The following is a 14710-nucleotide window of genomic DNA, read 5'->3' on the forward strand; positions in this document are numbered from 1 at the left end:
GCTGGTGCTGGGCTCCCTGGGGGGAGGCGCTGTCCGGGCTGCAGCGTCGGGCCCGCCATGAGCAAGCGGAAGGCGCCGCAGGAGAACCCCAACGAGGGCATCACGGACTTCCTCAGCGGTGGGTCTGCCCCTGAGGACCTTGTGGGGCGCTGGCCTGGCCTGGGGGTCGTGCCCCCTGCAGGGCCCTCTTGTGTGGATCAGGCCCCCAGGTGGGGGTCATCCCAACAGCCCCTCCTTCTCCAAGTGGGGGGGCCTGGCCAGGAGCCCCCTAGCAAGCAGGGGTTGGAGGCCGTACAACCCCCCTCCTGCAGACAGAGGTAGACTGCCTCAGCAGCTGGAGGCTCTCTGGACAGGCAGAGGGAGGGAGGGAGGCCGGCCCTTTTCCCTCTCACACCACCCCAGGACCAGGCACACCCCTGGAATGGAGTGGTGGGAGACGGTGGCGTAGCTGAGGGGGGCAGAGCACTTAGCCTGGCAGGGAGGCTCAGCGCGGCAGGCAAGCGGCCCCTCCCTTTGGAGCCATTCCCAGCTGGGGGGGGATTGAGCCGTAGGGGGGAGGGAGAAAGCCATATGGCTCCGTTTTGCCCCCCCCCGCTGGGAATGGCTCCAAAGGGAGGGGCCGCTTGTCAGGGCAGACAAAGGAAAGTAGTTCTTTATCCAGCGTGCAATTGGTCTGTGGAACTCCTTGCCACAGGATGTGCCGCTGGTGATGGAGGCCCTTTTGCACCACAGCAGGATCAGGGGACATTCACTAGAATTGAGTGGTGGGAGAGTTAGAACAGGCAGAAGAAAAGCTGTCTTTACCCAGCATGTGGAATCTGTGGAACTCCTTGCCACAGGATGTGGTGATGGCATCTGGCTTAGATTCCTTTAAAAGGGACAGATTTCTGGAGGAAAAGTCCATTACAGGTTACAAGCCACAACAGGTACACAGTTTCCTAATTTTAGAAGTAGGCTACCTCAGAATGCCAGAAGTGAGAGAGTGGTAATAGGATGTGGGTCTCTTGTCATCTTGGGTACTCCTTGAGGCATCTGGTGGGCCACTATGAGATGCAGGAAGCTGGGCTAGATGCCCCCCTTGATCCGATCCTGTGAGGCTCTTCTTAAGTTCCAATGTGATTACACTGTGGAACTCCTTGCCACAGGATATGGTGATGGTATCTGGCCTAGATGCCTTTAAAAGGGGACTGGACAAATTTCTGGAGGAAAAATCCATCATGGGTTACAAGCCATGATGGGTATGTGCAACCTTCTGGTTCTAGTAGTGGGCCACCTCACAATGCTTGGTGCAAGGGAGGGCACCAGGATGACTTGATGGACCCCCTTTGTCATGATCCACCAGGGCCAATGTTCTTATTTTAGCCTTCATATCCAATAGCTAGAATTGGAGACATTGAGCCTTCATAATGGGCAGATGGAGGCTGCAATCCTATCAAGGCATGCTCTCCTGAGAGAGTAGGCCCCACTGAAACACAATGGGCCTTACTTCTTAGTAGGCTTGCATAGGCTTGTGCTCAAAATAACTGACCATAGCTTACTCCCCCCCCCACTCAATCTGTCTTTGAAAGCCATCTAAGACAGTGGCTGTCACTGCATCTTGTCTGCCCAGCTGGTATTGGAGGCTAATTCCAAGCTGGGACTTCGCTCTGGGACCTGTTGAGAAATGCTGAGGCTTAGCCGTGGAAGGAGCAGAGAGAGTCCTGTGCCAAGAGGGCAGCTCTGCAGGCGTGCATTTCCCGCAAGGCATCAGAGCCACAACTGGGGCAGGGGAACAGGGCAGCTCTCCTTAGAGCTGCAGCTACTTTGGGATGTCTGAATGCCTCCCTCTTGTGCTTGCCCAGAGCAAGCCCCTGGCTCCCTGTGGTCTGTGCTGGCTCCCATGTACCCCTCCCCTTCAGTGTTCCGGCAGCAGGAGGTGAATGGAGCTAACATCAACAGCCTGCAGGTGATGCCTCATAACCACCCAGCTTGGCCTGAACCTGGCCTGCCAGGCTGCTCTGGGTCTCTCAGAGCTGCCTGGCTGGGTGAACAACTCCTTCTCGCTCTCTCACCAAGGCTGGCCTGTTTGTGAGATGGGGTGGAGCAGTGGTGGATCAGCAAGAGCAACCATGTAACCCTTTCCCTGCTTGTCACCTCTGCTTCCTGACCTTCCTCAGTCTGACTGCCACTGCCTCCTCTTCTCACTTGCTCCCCAGTTTATAAAAGAGCCCAGCAGAGGCAGGTAAACAGGCAAGGAAGTGTGTGCAGGAGGGGCAGCTGGGGATCTTGGAGTTCTCTTGGGTGGACAGTAGGTCTGTTTCACTTGGCTTTCAAGGAGGGGCTGCCCCTCGGGGCCTCTTCTTTCATTGGCATGGATAAGTTTTACTCTGTGCTGTTTTTGTGGGTGCATTGGTGGTTTTATAACTCACTCCTGTATTGTTTTTGTTTTTAATTGTTTTGTTTTATTGTACTTGTGTTTTTTAATTTTAGCATTGTATTGTACACAGCTTTGAGCTCTGGGGAAAGTGGTATATAAAACTTTTAAGTAAATGAATAGTTTGTAGGAGCTGGTTACACACAGAAAAATGGGGCAGTAAATTGATGCACTGCCTCAGGCACCGTGTATGGGGGGCAGCTTGGACCAGTCCCCTTGCCTGTTGTGTGGTTGTTAAATGTCATGATTGCACCAGCTGTCGAAAGAAACCAGGGAAATGAAGAGAAGATCTCAGGAGTGGTTCTGAGTGCAGGAGCCTCTGCTTGGGAAAAGGGGGAAGAAACTCTGTTGCATTCTATAAACACTGTTAACTGTGTTTATGATTATACTGTGTTAATAATTTGTAAAATTCCTGGGAGGAGAGGTGAGAGATAAAACTTGAAAATAATTAATACATTGTTCTTAGCTTAGTAATGCTAACGATAATTAATTAGCATTATAACTATAATGAGCATTTAATGCTCTTTCCAATAGTTTTGCACCATTCTCCAGCTTGACCTCTTCCTTTGCCATGATGCATCTTCTCTTTCCTGGTTGGAGGTGGGCTTGGTTTACACAAACAAAAATCAAAATCGCACCACACAAGGAGATGAGGCCTGCTTATAGCCTGCTGATTCTGCAAGAGTGTTCAGAATTGAACAGCAAGGGCTTGATGTTTGTTCTCTTGTGCAGGTGTCAGTCTAAAGGGCTTCCACTTACTGGGTTTTTGTGCCCTGACATTTTTTGCATACTGCACAAGTGTTTAGCTGTGTTCCTGTTTTGTTTTTGATTTGCTCAGGGTCTGATTCAAAGACTTGGCTTGTTTAATATCCTCCTTCCTCTTGCCTTTATTCATTCAATTTATGTGCCACTTTTTCAACCAATACAGGCTTCTGAAGCAGCTTGCAGTTCAAAGCCACAAAAAGTACAGCATACTCAGGGCATGGGGAGGTATGTCTGGAAAGTCTTCAGGCAGTTTGTTGTCACAGCCTGGGTTCCAGGCTGTACCCTCTGGAGGGGAGAGCTCCAGATGGGCTCAGGGGCTGGCCAATGGTAAGCGAACCCATAGAAGCAGCCCTTCCTCTGGTCTATCAGTTTGAGCCACTTTCATTTGGCTCAATGCATCTTCATTGGCACTAGCCAATCTGTGCTGAGCACTTGACGGTCCTGTGGATTTTGGTGGTTGTTGGAGTTTGAACAGGTGCTAAAGTTGGTGACATTTGCATCTTTGGCTACAGTGATGCTGTTTTTCCTTCTGGTTTTCTCAACTGCAAAATTTGATCCTCTTTTCAGAACTGGCCAACTACGAGCGGAATGTGAACAGAGCCATCCACAAATACAATGCCTACAGGTAAGACCAGCCTTTGGGGCTGCGATCGCACTCTGACCTCATTGGGGGCTTCTGATCAGGGCTGTCATTGCTCCATTATGTACCTTACTGAAAAATACACTTGTGGTTCTTATGCAATGGCGCCTTATTCAATGACACCCCAGACTTTAAGTTTCATCAGAGGGATTCACCATCAGTCAAAAACCAAATGGGCTGGGTCTCCTCAGTTGTCAGGCAGAGACAGCTTAGCTGATGGAACTTGACCTCATCTTGTTATGTAGCAAGTCTGGGAAATAAGGCCCCAGAGGAGTGAGCCCAGATGATGTGTGGATGTAGCAGTCCTTTGCCAACAGGCTTTGCTCAAGCAGAGTGATGTGGTGTGTGGCTAAGTTGAGAGGGGACCCTGCTTTTTAGCCCACTCAAGGTTTTCACAAATTACTTCTGTCAAGGGTATCGCGACTGAACCTTGGAATAGAGAGAGCTGCCTTTGGTCTCCCTGTCTGATATTTTTTCTATGTATCTGAAAGAGTGCTGCTCCTCACTGTAACTGCAATGTACATTTTTTGTAAAGGGTCACACGCTGTTTTGGCCAGAATCGGCTTGCACAATCCTCATTGTTTTTGCAGGAAAGCAGCTTCAGTAATATCCAAGTACCCAAGCAAGATAAAAAGTGGAGCTGAAGCAAAGAAGCTGGTAAGTCCTGTGGCCCAGTGAGAGGATGGGTTTTCTTCCTTTGAATAGTTCCAACTTTGTCAAGCTTTTCTGGTGCATCTCTCTGCTCTTTGGCAGAATATTTAGACTAATGTAACTTCTAAGCTGGCAAAGCAGAAACATGAAATGCCATGAAAAAAAGACAAGGGGCACAGACCTGTCAGACTCTTGTCCTGCTGCTCTTCCCCAAGGAGAGCTTGATCATAGGGGATGCCCCAAGCTGTGGTCCAATAAGCCCACAGGTCAAGACTGGCTCTCTTGCAGAGTCCATGCCCTCCATCCTTTTTTTCTTAAGGCCTGCTGCCAGACACTTTCTGTGGAATGTCTGACCTCTGTTTTCCCTAGAACAGTGATTTTCAACATTTTTCTTCTCATGGCACACTTGAGTCTTCGCCTCCTATGATGTCTCTTTTGTTCTGTCTGTCTAGCAGAGCTGGTGGAGAAAGAGAGACAGACAATTCATTACTACAGACTGTTGCCTTTAGAAACAGAGCCGCAGAACCCAGAGGAGTCTCCTCAAAGTGACATCACAAGAGGTGAAGACCATAGAGAAGACCATAGAGGTCAGTGTGCCATGAGTAGAAAAATGTTGGAAATTGATGGTCTAGAGCAGGGATGTCCAAACTTCTTGGCAGGAGGGCCACATCATGTCTCTGACACTGTCGGGGGCTGGGAAAATAGAATTAATTTACAATTCAAATTTGAATAAACTTACATAAGTTTACATAAATGAATATATTAGAGGTAGAACTTTCATGAATGAATGAAAGTCAACAGCTCAAGGCTTATAAAAGGTCTTGCACAAAGTAAGACCAGCTTTTCCTTTGCTGCCACTGCTGCTTCACAGATGTGAAACAGCAAGCAGTGGAGAGAGCCCTCGACCCACAGCTCATGCAAGAGGTCAAACAGTCACCCTCTTGTTGAAAGCAGTCACGTCGGGCCAGCATGGGCTCCAGCAAGTCTCTGGAGGGCCAGAGGCTCATTGGAGACTGGGGGCTCCCCACGGGCCAGATTGGAGCTCTCTGAGGGCTGCAAATGGCCCCCAGGTCGGGGTTTGGGCACCCCTGGTCTAGAGAGATTAGAACCTGGAAGTGATTTTCAACCACTGTGCTCCAGACTCCCAGGACTCACCTGTGTACCTTTCACAGCACATTAGTTGAAAAATCACTGCCCTTGATTCATGCTACAAATGCTTTGTCCTGAAGTTCCATTTAACTTTTTCCTCTTTCCTCACACTTCTTAGGATGGGGTTGGAGCTAAAATTGCTGAGAAGATTGATGAGTTTTTATCCACTGGAAAGCTACGCAAGCTGGAAAAGGTAAAATGTTAGAACTATCTTCTAAACTGTGTTTAGATGTAATCTTGGGGGAGAGGCTGTAACTGAACAGCCAAGCCTAGAGTGTCTCTGCAAAAGGTCTCAGACCTGATCGCTGGCAGCATCTGCAGAATCAAAGAAACCAAGTAGCAGGGCTGGAAGAGAAAAGCCTCTCTCTGCCAGAGGCCTCGGAAAACCACTGCCAGTCGGAACATAGTCCTGGGCTGCAAAACACTTCATAATGTGTTTGAGCTTGGAAACCCACTTGCTAAGATACAGTCCATCCTGTGGACTATGCCCCATAGGTCAGATCTGCCTCCCACCTTCATGGCACTCCCATGGTACTCCATCAGTCTTCTGGACAACCACTTCGCATTGCTTCATGGAAGGATCTCCTCTGCTGTTTTTAAAAAGGGAAAGAGGGGGGACCCGGGAAACTATAGGCCGGTCAGCCTAACATCCATACTGGGTAAGATGGTGGAATGCCTCATCAAAGATAGGATCTCAAAACACATAGATGAACAGGCCTTGCTGAGGGAGAGTCAGCATGGCTTCTGTAAGGGTAAGTCTTGCCTCACGAACCTTATAGAATTCTTTGAAAAGGTCAATAGGCATGTGGATTTGGGAGAACCCGTGGACATTATATATCTGGACTTTCAGAAGGCGTTTGACACGGTCCCTCACCAAAGGCTACTGAAAAAACTCCACAGTCAGGGAATTAGAGGACAGGTCCTCTCCTGGATTGAGAACTGGTTGGAGGCCAGGAAGCAGAGAGTGGGTGTCAATGGGCAATTTTCACAATGGAGAGAGGTGAAAAGCGGTGTGCCCCAAGGATCTGTCCTGGGACCGGTGCTTTTCAACCTGGAAATAAATGACCTGGAGACAGGGTTGAGCAGTGAAGTGGCTAAGTTTGCAGACGACACCAAACTTTTCCGAGTGGTGAAGACCAGAAGTGATTGTGAGGAGCTCCAGAAGGATCTCTCCAGACTGGCAGAATGGGCAGCAAAATGGCAGATGCGCTTCAATGTCAGTAAGTGTAAAGTCATGCACATTGGGGCAAAAAATCAAAACTTTAGATATAGGCTGATGGGTTCTGAGCTGTCTGTGACAGATCAGGAGAGAGATCTTGCGGTGGTGGTGGACAGGTCGATGAAAGTGTCGACCCACTGTGCGGCGGCAGTGAAGAAGGCCAATTCTATGCTTGGGATCATTAGGAAGGGTATTGAGAACAAAACGGCTAGTATTATAATGCCGTTGTACAAATCTATGGTAAGGCCACACCTGGAGTATTGTGTCCAGTTCTGGTTGCCGCATCTCAAAAAAGACATAGTGGAAATGGAAAAGGTGCAAAAGAGAGCGACTAAGATGATTACGGGGCTGGGGCACCTTCCTTATGAGGAAAGGCTACGGCGTTTGGGCCTCTTCAGCCTAGAAAAGAGATGCCTGAGGGGGGACATGATTGAGACATACAAAATTATGCAGGGGATGGACAGAGTGGATAGGGAGATGCTCTTTACACTCTCACATAACACCAGAACCAGGGGACATCCACTAAAATTGAGTGTTGGGCGGGTTAGGACAGACAAAAGAAAATATTTCTTTACTCAGCGTGTGGTCGGTCTGTGGAACTCCTTGCCACAGGATGTGGTGCTGGCATCTAGCCTAGACGCCTTTAAAAGGGGATTGGACAAGCTTCTGGAGGAAAAATCCATTACGGGGTACAAGCCATGATGTGTATGCGCAACCTCCTGATTTTAGAAATGGGTTATGTCAGAATGCCAGATGCAAGGGAGGGCACCAGGATGAGGTCTCTTGCTGTCTTGTGTGCTCCCTGGGGCATTTGGTGGGCCGCTGTGAGATACAGGAAGCTGGACTAGATGGGCCTATGGCCTGATCCAGTGGGGCTGTTCTTATGTTCTTATGTTCTCTGCACATAGTCCATGATCAGAAGATGTCAGATCCCTAGGAATGTTCAAGCTCCCTCCTTTGTCTCCTGGGCCTCCTTTCTGATCCCAGGCCTGTGTACAATTTAACCCCATGCACCCCATCTCACAGGCCCTGGTCTCAAGACCCCAATGGTCATTCTGGAGATTCTCACAGCATTTCCTCCAGTGCCACCACTTCCCATCTGTCTGGGGAGGGAGAGCACAAGCACCAGTCTTTCTTTGGGATGAGGCTCTCTGGATTTTGGATCCTGAGAAATAATCCTGTAAGCCCTCTCAGAGATGTTCCCCAACCACAGTTTGGTCACAGTTTGCTTTCATCTTGTGTTTTTGTGATCTTTTTTGCACCAGATGAGAATTGTAATTCTGCCCCTTTTTGGTTTCACCCTGTAGATTCGTCAGGATGACACCAGCTCTTCAATCAATTTCCTGACCAGAGTTAGTGGCATAGGGTGAGAGTGTGTGTGAGGAAAAACTGAGGGTAGAGAATGATTTATTTTTCACATTTCTATGCCGTCCTTCCTCGAAGCAGCTCAGGGTGGTATACATAGTTCTTCCCCACTTTTTGTCCTCACAACAATCCTGTGAGGTAAGTGAGGCTGAGGAATGGTGACTGGTTCAAGGTCACCCAGGAAGCTTCATCGCTGAGCGGGGATTTGAACCTGGGTCTTCCTGGTCTAAGACCATCTCCCGAACCATTACACCATCCTGATCTGGATAGCTAAACTGTCTGATAAACAAACAAGTGTGTTGGGTCTCCTGAGAGAACTGGGATTTTCAGGCTGAGATTGAGGTCCACTCTTGGCTCTGGAAGAAGACCTTGTCTGTTCCCTTCAGTTGTATGCAGTGGTGTTGGGTGTACAGTGTTCAGGGCATTGTCCTGCAGTCTTTGCAAAGGCTGAAATATTTTTTCTGAAGGTTCTATAGCCAGCATTCCAGTGTCACAGTTACTGCTAGTCTAATGCTGTTTGTGAGCCGTCACTGCTGTCTCTCCTCTTCCCCAACTTCCTTTGTTTTGTTGCTGCCTCTGTGCTCTGCACTTTCTTCTCCTTTGGAAGGCTGCAACTTCCTCCCCCCCCCCCCCCAACAAGACTGACTGCCATTTCATCAAGCTTCTTCTCGATTCACTGCCCTCTTTGCTTTGGGTCTGCAGTTTGTCAGTACCACAGCACACGTGTGTCACAGTTAAGGCAAAATCAGCGTGAGATGCTATGCTAAGATTCTGCCCAATCTGGAGACGAGCTGACCTTGTGTCATTTTGCAGTCCTGCTGCTGCCCGGAAACTTGTGGCTGAAGGGATTAAAACACTAGAAGGTGAGTACGCTGTGTATCGGTTTTCTAGGTGTGGGAGAATAAACTGCTTACCATCAAACTGATGAGTTGGCTTCTACATTTTGGGGGATGCTATGACCATCGCTGTGCCTCCCTGCCCTCCCAGTGGTGTTGGATACTGGTGTCCATTGCTTAATGGCAGGGATATGTTCTTCAATCCCTATTGATGTGATTCTATCATTAAGCAATCCTTCATCCCCATCTAGTGGCCAACTTTGGTATAGGTCTGTAGCCTGCAATTGAATGAACTGAGTGAAATTGACTAGCAAACAATACAGAACCTGTAGTGCTGCATATATGCCCTGTGCTTAGGCAGAATGTCCCTAAATGACTCACACATATTTTGGGAACCTGGCACTTTTTTCTTATTGACTTCCCATTCTCTTGCTGCCATTTTGTGGTAGGTGTGTGGGCACATACAGACAATGGCATGTAATATCATCCTTTGTTCTTACAAGGGTGGCATCCTTAAGAATTCTTGTATTTCCCAAATGCCTTTGAATACATGACCCCAAGAGTCCCCATTTCTGTTTGCTGCAGCAGTGCCTCTCAGCTTTGCGAAATGGTCTACCTTTCCCAGTCCTAAACTCAGATGCTTCCAGGTATCTTGAGTTCTGTACCTCTGTTCTACCTTTTCCCACCTGGTTCTCTCTCTCTCTCTCATCATTGCTGCTTCCTGGCTTCTGCTCTTTGGAACATGTCTCAAGACTCTCTTGTCCTCAAGCGACTTTCTTACAGTTTGGTTTTATACAGGTTGGATGACTTTTTTTGTCTGTCTTAGAGCCCAATTCTATCCAACTTTCCTGCACCAATGCAGTTGCAATGCAGCCCTGATGTAATGGAACAAACATTCCCTTACTATGAGGCCTCCGTGACTGCCTTCCTACCACAGGAAGCAGGGTACTTCCTGTTGTCACGGTTGCATCAGTGTAGAAAAGTTGGATAGGATTAGGCACTTAGTGTTTATTTGACAGGAGCTAATTTTTGGGCAATTACATGTGTGCAAAAGTAACCTTTCATTGAGGATCCCTTAGGTCAGCTTAGTTGCTGTGACACATAACAATGTGTGCTAGGCCTGCAGTAGTCAGTCTTGTGGTCCAGCTCTTTGCTTTTCGTGTTATCGGTGCAATAAACAGCCCATATGTCCTTGGCCTGTTCCTGCCATGTGGCTTTTTCACAAAGGCTAAACTGACTGCATGTCTCTGCTCCCTTTTAGATCTAAAGCAAAATGAGTCCAAACTGAACCATCATCAGCGCATTGGATTAAAGTAAGCCCTGTTTCCCCCATCTAAGTTATATGCTTTGATCATGTGGTGTTTGTTTAGGGCAGTGATTTTCAACCTTTTTCGTCTCACAGCACACTGATAAGGTAGTAAAATTGTTAAGGCACACCATCGGTTTTGGACAATTGGCAAGGCACACCATGCTGCTGGTGGGGGGCTCACATCCCTAATGACCCTACTCATAAATGACTCTCCGCCAAACCCCCTCGGCACACTTGCAGACCATTCGTGTGCCACGGCTGGTTTGAGGTAGGAACCTCTTCTCAGAATTCATCCCAGAACAGCACAAAAATCAAACTTTTGTCTGTTACCAAAGCTGAATTCTCCAGGAGTTTTCACCAGCCCTGTTCAACCCCAAGAATTGGACTTGACTTCATAAGTTACTAACAGAAACGGTATGCTCGTTTCTCATTCGGTTGGACAGTCCTGGTGAAAGAGTCCACTGTAGGGGCAGCTGGGCTGTTGGCCTGTTGAATGGCTGGTGCTAAAATGCTCTGGATGTTGGGAGCAACTCCTGGGTATTGTTGATGCTAAATTGATGATGTGTAGGAAGCTGCCATAGCCAAAGTCAGGCACTGGGTCCTGTGTTGCCAGTACTGAGTGGCAGCAGCTCACTGGAGACAAGAAATAGGCCCTTCTCAGTAGTGGTACCAACCTTATGAAACTCTCTCCCATTCAGTTATTGAACTTAGAAGTTCCCCTTCCTTAGAAGTTTTCTGGCAGAGCCTAAAGATGTTTCTTTTCAGGTTAGCCCTCTTGAGTTCATGGCTTTTTTTATCTGGGTCTTTTATTTCCAGGCTGTTTAGACTTTATAGGCTTGGCCCTTTCTTAATACTGCTGGTTTTATGTTTTATTATGATTTTTAAGGTTGTTTTAAGGTAATATGTAAACTATTTTTGTGGTTTTTATTTATTCTATTATGCGGTTTTTATGTTCAGAAGCCACTTTGGGTGTCCTATGGGGAGAACAGTGGGATATAAATGGAGTAAATAAATTCCCAGCCTGGCCCAGAGATGCAACCAGGGTTGAACCCATAGCCACACCATGCGGCGGCCTGGTCACTGGTATGGCTGAACTGCTGTCCACTTGGCCCGCTAGAAGAAGTACTCAGCAAGAACAAAGGCTGTTGTGTGCTGCATCTACATAGTACCAGTTTTATCCAGACTTAAAAGTGGATTCAAACATTATTTCATGACCCGAGGGCTATTCCGGTGTGGTGTGTGAAAGGCAGTGCTTCAGTTGGGCCCGAGTATCCACTGCATATAAGTGGACAGCAATTTATTACCACCCAGTTCTGGAAAGAGTCAATATGCATATGTGATTTCTACAAAGCTTTCTGCAAATTGGCATGCTTTGGGCCTCACCCTTTGCAATTTAGCAACTTTGCCCCCTTTATCTTGCATGCACAGGTACTTTGAAGACTTTGAGAAGAGAATCCCAAGGGTGGAAATGTTGGAGATGCAGGTCAGCAAAAGGCACCTTTCTCACTAGGGGGCAGCACAAGAATCAATGAAAGCAAAACCTCATGATAGGATTTGTGTTTGCCTCAACAGGAAATAGTTTTGCGCGAGGTCAAGAAAGTGGACTCCAAATATATCGCAACAGTGTGTGGCAGTTTCCGCAGAGGTTGGTGCTCCATATTGTGTTAATGTCCAGCCTGTAGCTATTGCTGCAACTGAGAGTTGGAAACCTGGGCTTCATTCTGCCTGGTGTGATTCTCTGCAACTTGTGATCCTAGAAAAATACTTTCTGCCAAGTCAGGCCACTCTGGGTTCTTCTAGCTCAGCATTGTCTGCGCTGAACAGCTCTCCAGGCCTCGGACAGGGTTCTTTCCCACCCCATCCTGGAGTCACCTTTGTCCCCTCTGCTTTATTTAGAGTGGAGCTTCCCAAAATTGGGTGCCTGACCAAGTAAGGAGACCACGGTGGGCAGGAGAAGAGTCCCTTCCTGCCACAATCTCTGTGGTACTCAGCTGGCAGGACAAGGGTAGAAATGGCTTAGCTCAGCCGATTCATTGAAGCATAATTAGTACCCTTAAAACCATGAGCAGAAGCTTTGAAATCGTGGCAAAGCAGAAGAGACATAAAGGAAGTTTGTAGTTAATGATGGATCTGTCTTAACATGTCACCAGAGATTTGTAGCCTAAGTTTAATGAGTCATGATGACTAGCTGTGCAATTCTATACAGCAATACCTTGACTTTCAACCACTTGACTTTAATCATTAATTGGATTAATTTTGGTCCTGCAATCTTTGCTTTAATAGGTGCAGAGTCGAGCGGGGATATGGACATCCTCCTTACCCATCCAAACTTCACTTCAGAATCCTCCAAGCAGGTGCGATGCTTCCTGGACTGTGTCATGCTTGAGGAAAGCAGCCTGCATCCATGTGCTTTGATTGCAGACTTCTCCAAAAGCCCTGGCTAGCAGGGCCTCCACAAGCACATATGGTACCTCTCTGCACATTAGAAAAAGGTGCCTCTTTCTCACTGGGAGTGACAGTGCCAGAATTCTTCCTCTTTCCCATGTGAATGGCGCCCCCTTAGATCACACCACGTCCTTGTGCAGTGTGCAGCCTGCACATGTGGCGACCCTGCCTGGCTAGCAAGGAGTTGGAGGTAGGGAGGTGCTGTTCATTTTCCACCTCCAGGCTCTGGCTGAGCCACCCGTAGTTGTTGCTGTCCCAAATGCCCTGGAGGAGCACCCTCCCACTCATGCCCAAGTTCTCTGTGCAAGAGGAGGAAACAGTCTCTGCACTGCTGTCCCCACAACTTGCACACGAGTTTAATTTTCCTCTGGATTGCGGCCAATACTTTTTCTTCCTCCAGCCAAAGCTTTTGCATCAAGTGGTGGAGCAGCTGGAAGAAATCCACTTCGTCACAGACACGTTGTCCAAGGGAGATACCAAGTTCATGGTGAGTGCACTTGTTCCGTCTCCCAGGTCAGGGCATCTCGGTTGCAGCAAAAGCAGCAGAGTGTCTTGCAGCTTCTGCAAGGCAAGCAAATGTATTGCAGTTAAACTTGCATGGACTCAGTGACAAATTGGGCCCAGTGGGTTCTTGACCAGCTATTCTCTTCTCGTGGCACACTAATCTCTGTGGTCTTCTCTGTGATCTTCAGCTCTTGTGATGTCACTTCCTGCTTCCAGGAAACTCTTCTGGATTCTCTGACTGTTTCTGGGGCAACTTTCTGTAGTAACAAAAAATATCAGATCCCACAGAGGAATATGGACAGACAATTCATTACTACAGACAGTTGCCTGAGAAACAGAGCCACAGAACCTGGAAGAGTTTTTCAGCGATTTTCAGCCACTGTGCTTGAAACGTCCCTGGCACACCTGCACACCTTTTGCAGCAAACCACATGAAAATTGTAAAGCTTATGTGACAACAATTTCATTTGTCTTTATGATGCCGCAAGACTATTTGTTATCTCTTTGCCTTGGAAGAAAGCCAGATTTGGAGAAGGAAGGAGTCCAAAAGCCCCATGCAATGAAGTTCTCACCTCTGGTGGCCTTGGTGCTTCTTCTCATTCTCTTGCAAACTGGGAGCTGCCTTATGACCTCTGAGGGCAGATGCAACAAATCCCAGGCTTGCCTCCTCTTTGAAATGCTGGCGGGCCTGCATCTTCACTTCTGAATCAAAGTAAAAGAAAACTCTTTTCAAGTTTGACCCCCGAAGGAAGTGCGTTCCCTTAAAACATTCCCACTGGATCCCACCGTGGGGGGTGGTAGAGAAGACATCTTTGGCCATAGAGAGACTCTGGTTTTGCATTTCGGCAGAAAGGGCTTTGCCAGGATGCAGGCACTTAATCTCTGTTTGATGTGGGTTTGGCTGCAAAGAACAAGGGGAAGTATTATTTGGAAGGAGTATACCCGAATAATTCTGCTGCTGTGTGCTTGCTTGTTGTGTTTCTGCTTCACCTTGAAGGTCTCTGCAAGCCTCAGATTCTTAAGAACTTAAGAACAGCCCTACTGGATCAGGCCATAGGCCCGTCTAGTCCAGCTTCCTGTATCTCACAGCGGCCCACCAAATGCCCCAGGGAGCACACCAGATAACGAGACCTCATCCTGGTGCCCTCCCTTGCATCTGGCATTCTGACATAACCCATTTCTAAAATCAGGAGGTTGTGCATACACATCATGGCTTGTACCCCATAATGGATTTTTCCTCCAGAAACTTGTCCAATCCCCTTTTAAAGGCGTCTAGGCTAGACGCCAGCACCACATCCTGTGGCAAGGAGTTCCACAGACCTCCACACACTGAGTAAAGAAATATTTTCTCTTGTCTGTTCTAACTCTCCCAACACTCAATTTGAGTGGATGTCTCCTGGTTCTGGTGTTATGTG

The 14710-nt window shown here is 47.9% G+C and overlaps 1 protein-coding gene across 1 annotated transcript in view; it reads left to right on the forward strand.

Moving 5' to 3' along the window:
• POLB (DNA polymerase beta) overlaps positions 1-14710 on the forward strand; it is a 28327-nt gene continuing 13617 nt past the window's right edge. Inside the window, exons 1-11 of the mRNA XM_066639335.1 lie at positions 1-118; positions 3746-3803; positions 4409-4475; positions 5737-5811; positions 8145-8203; positions 9016-9065; positions 10300-10351; positions 11776-11830; positions 11920-11992; positions 12631-12701; positions 13193-13279. Of these exons, the coding sequence (XP_066495432.1) occupies positions 58-118; positions 3746-3803; positions 4409-4475; positions 5737-5811; positions 8145-8203; positions 9016-9065; positions 10300-10351; positions 11776-11830; positions 11920-11992; positions 12631-12701; positions 13193-13279 (708 nt within the window). The 5' untranslated portion in view covers positions 1-57. The remainder of the gene's footprint in view (positions 119-3745; positions 3804-4408; positions 4476-5736; positions 5812-8144; positions 8204-9015; positions 9066-10299; positions 10352-11775; positions 11831-11919; positions 11993-12630; positions 12702-13192; positions 13280-14710) is intronic.

Source organism: Tiliqua scincoides, chromosome 11 (genome assembly GCF_035046505.1).
Source record: "Tiliqua scincoides isolate rTilSci1 chromosome 11, rTilSci1.hap2, whole genome shotgun sequence".
Taxonomy (NCBI): domain Eukaryota; kingdom Metazoa; phylum Chordata; class Lepidosauria; order Squamata; family Scincidae; genus Tiliqua; species Tiliqua scincoides.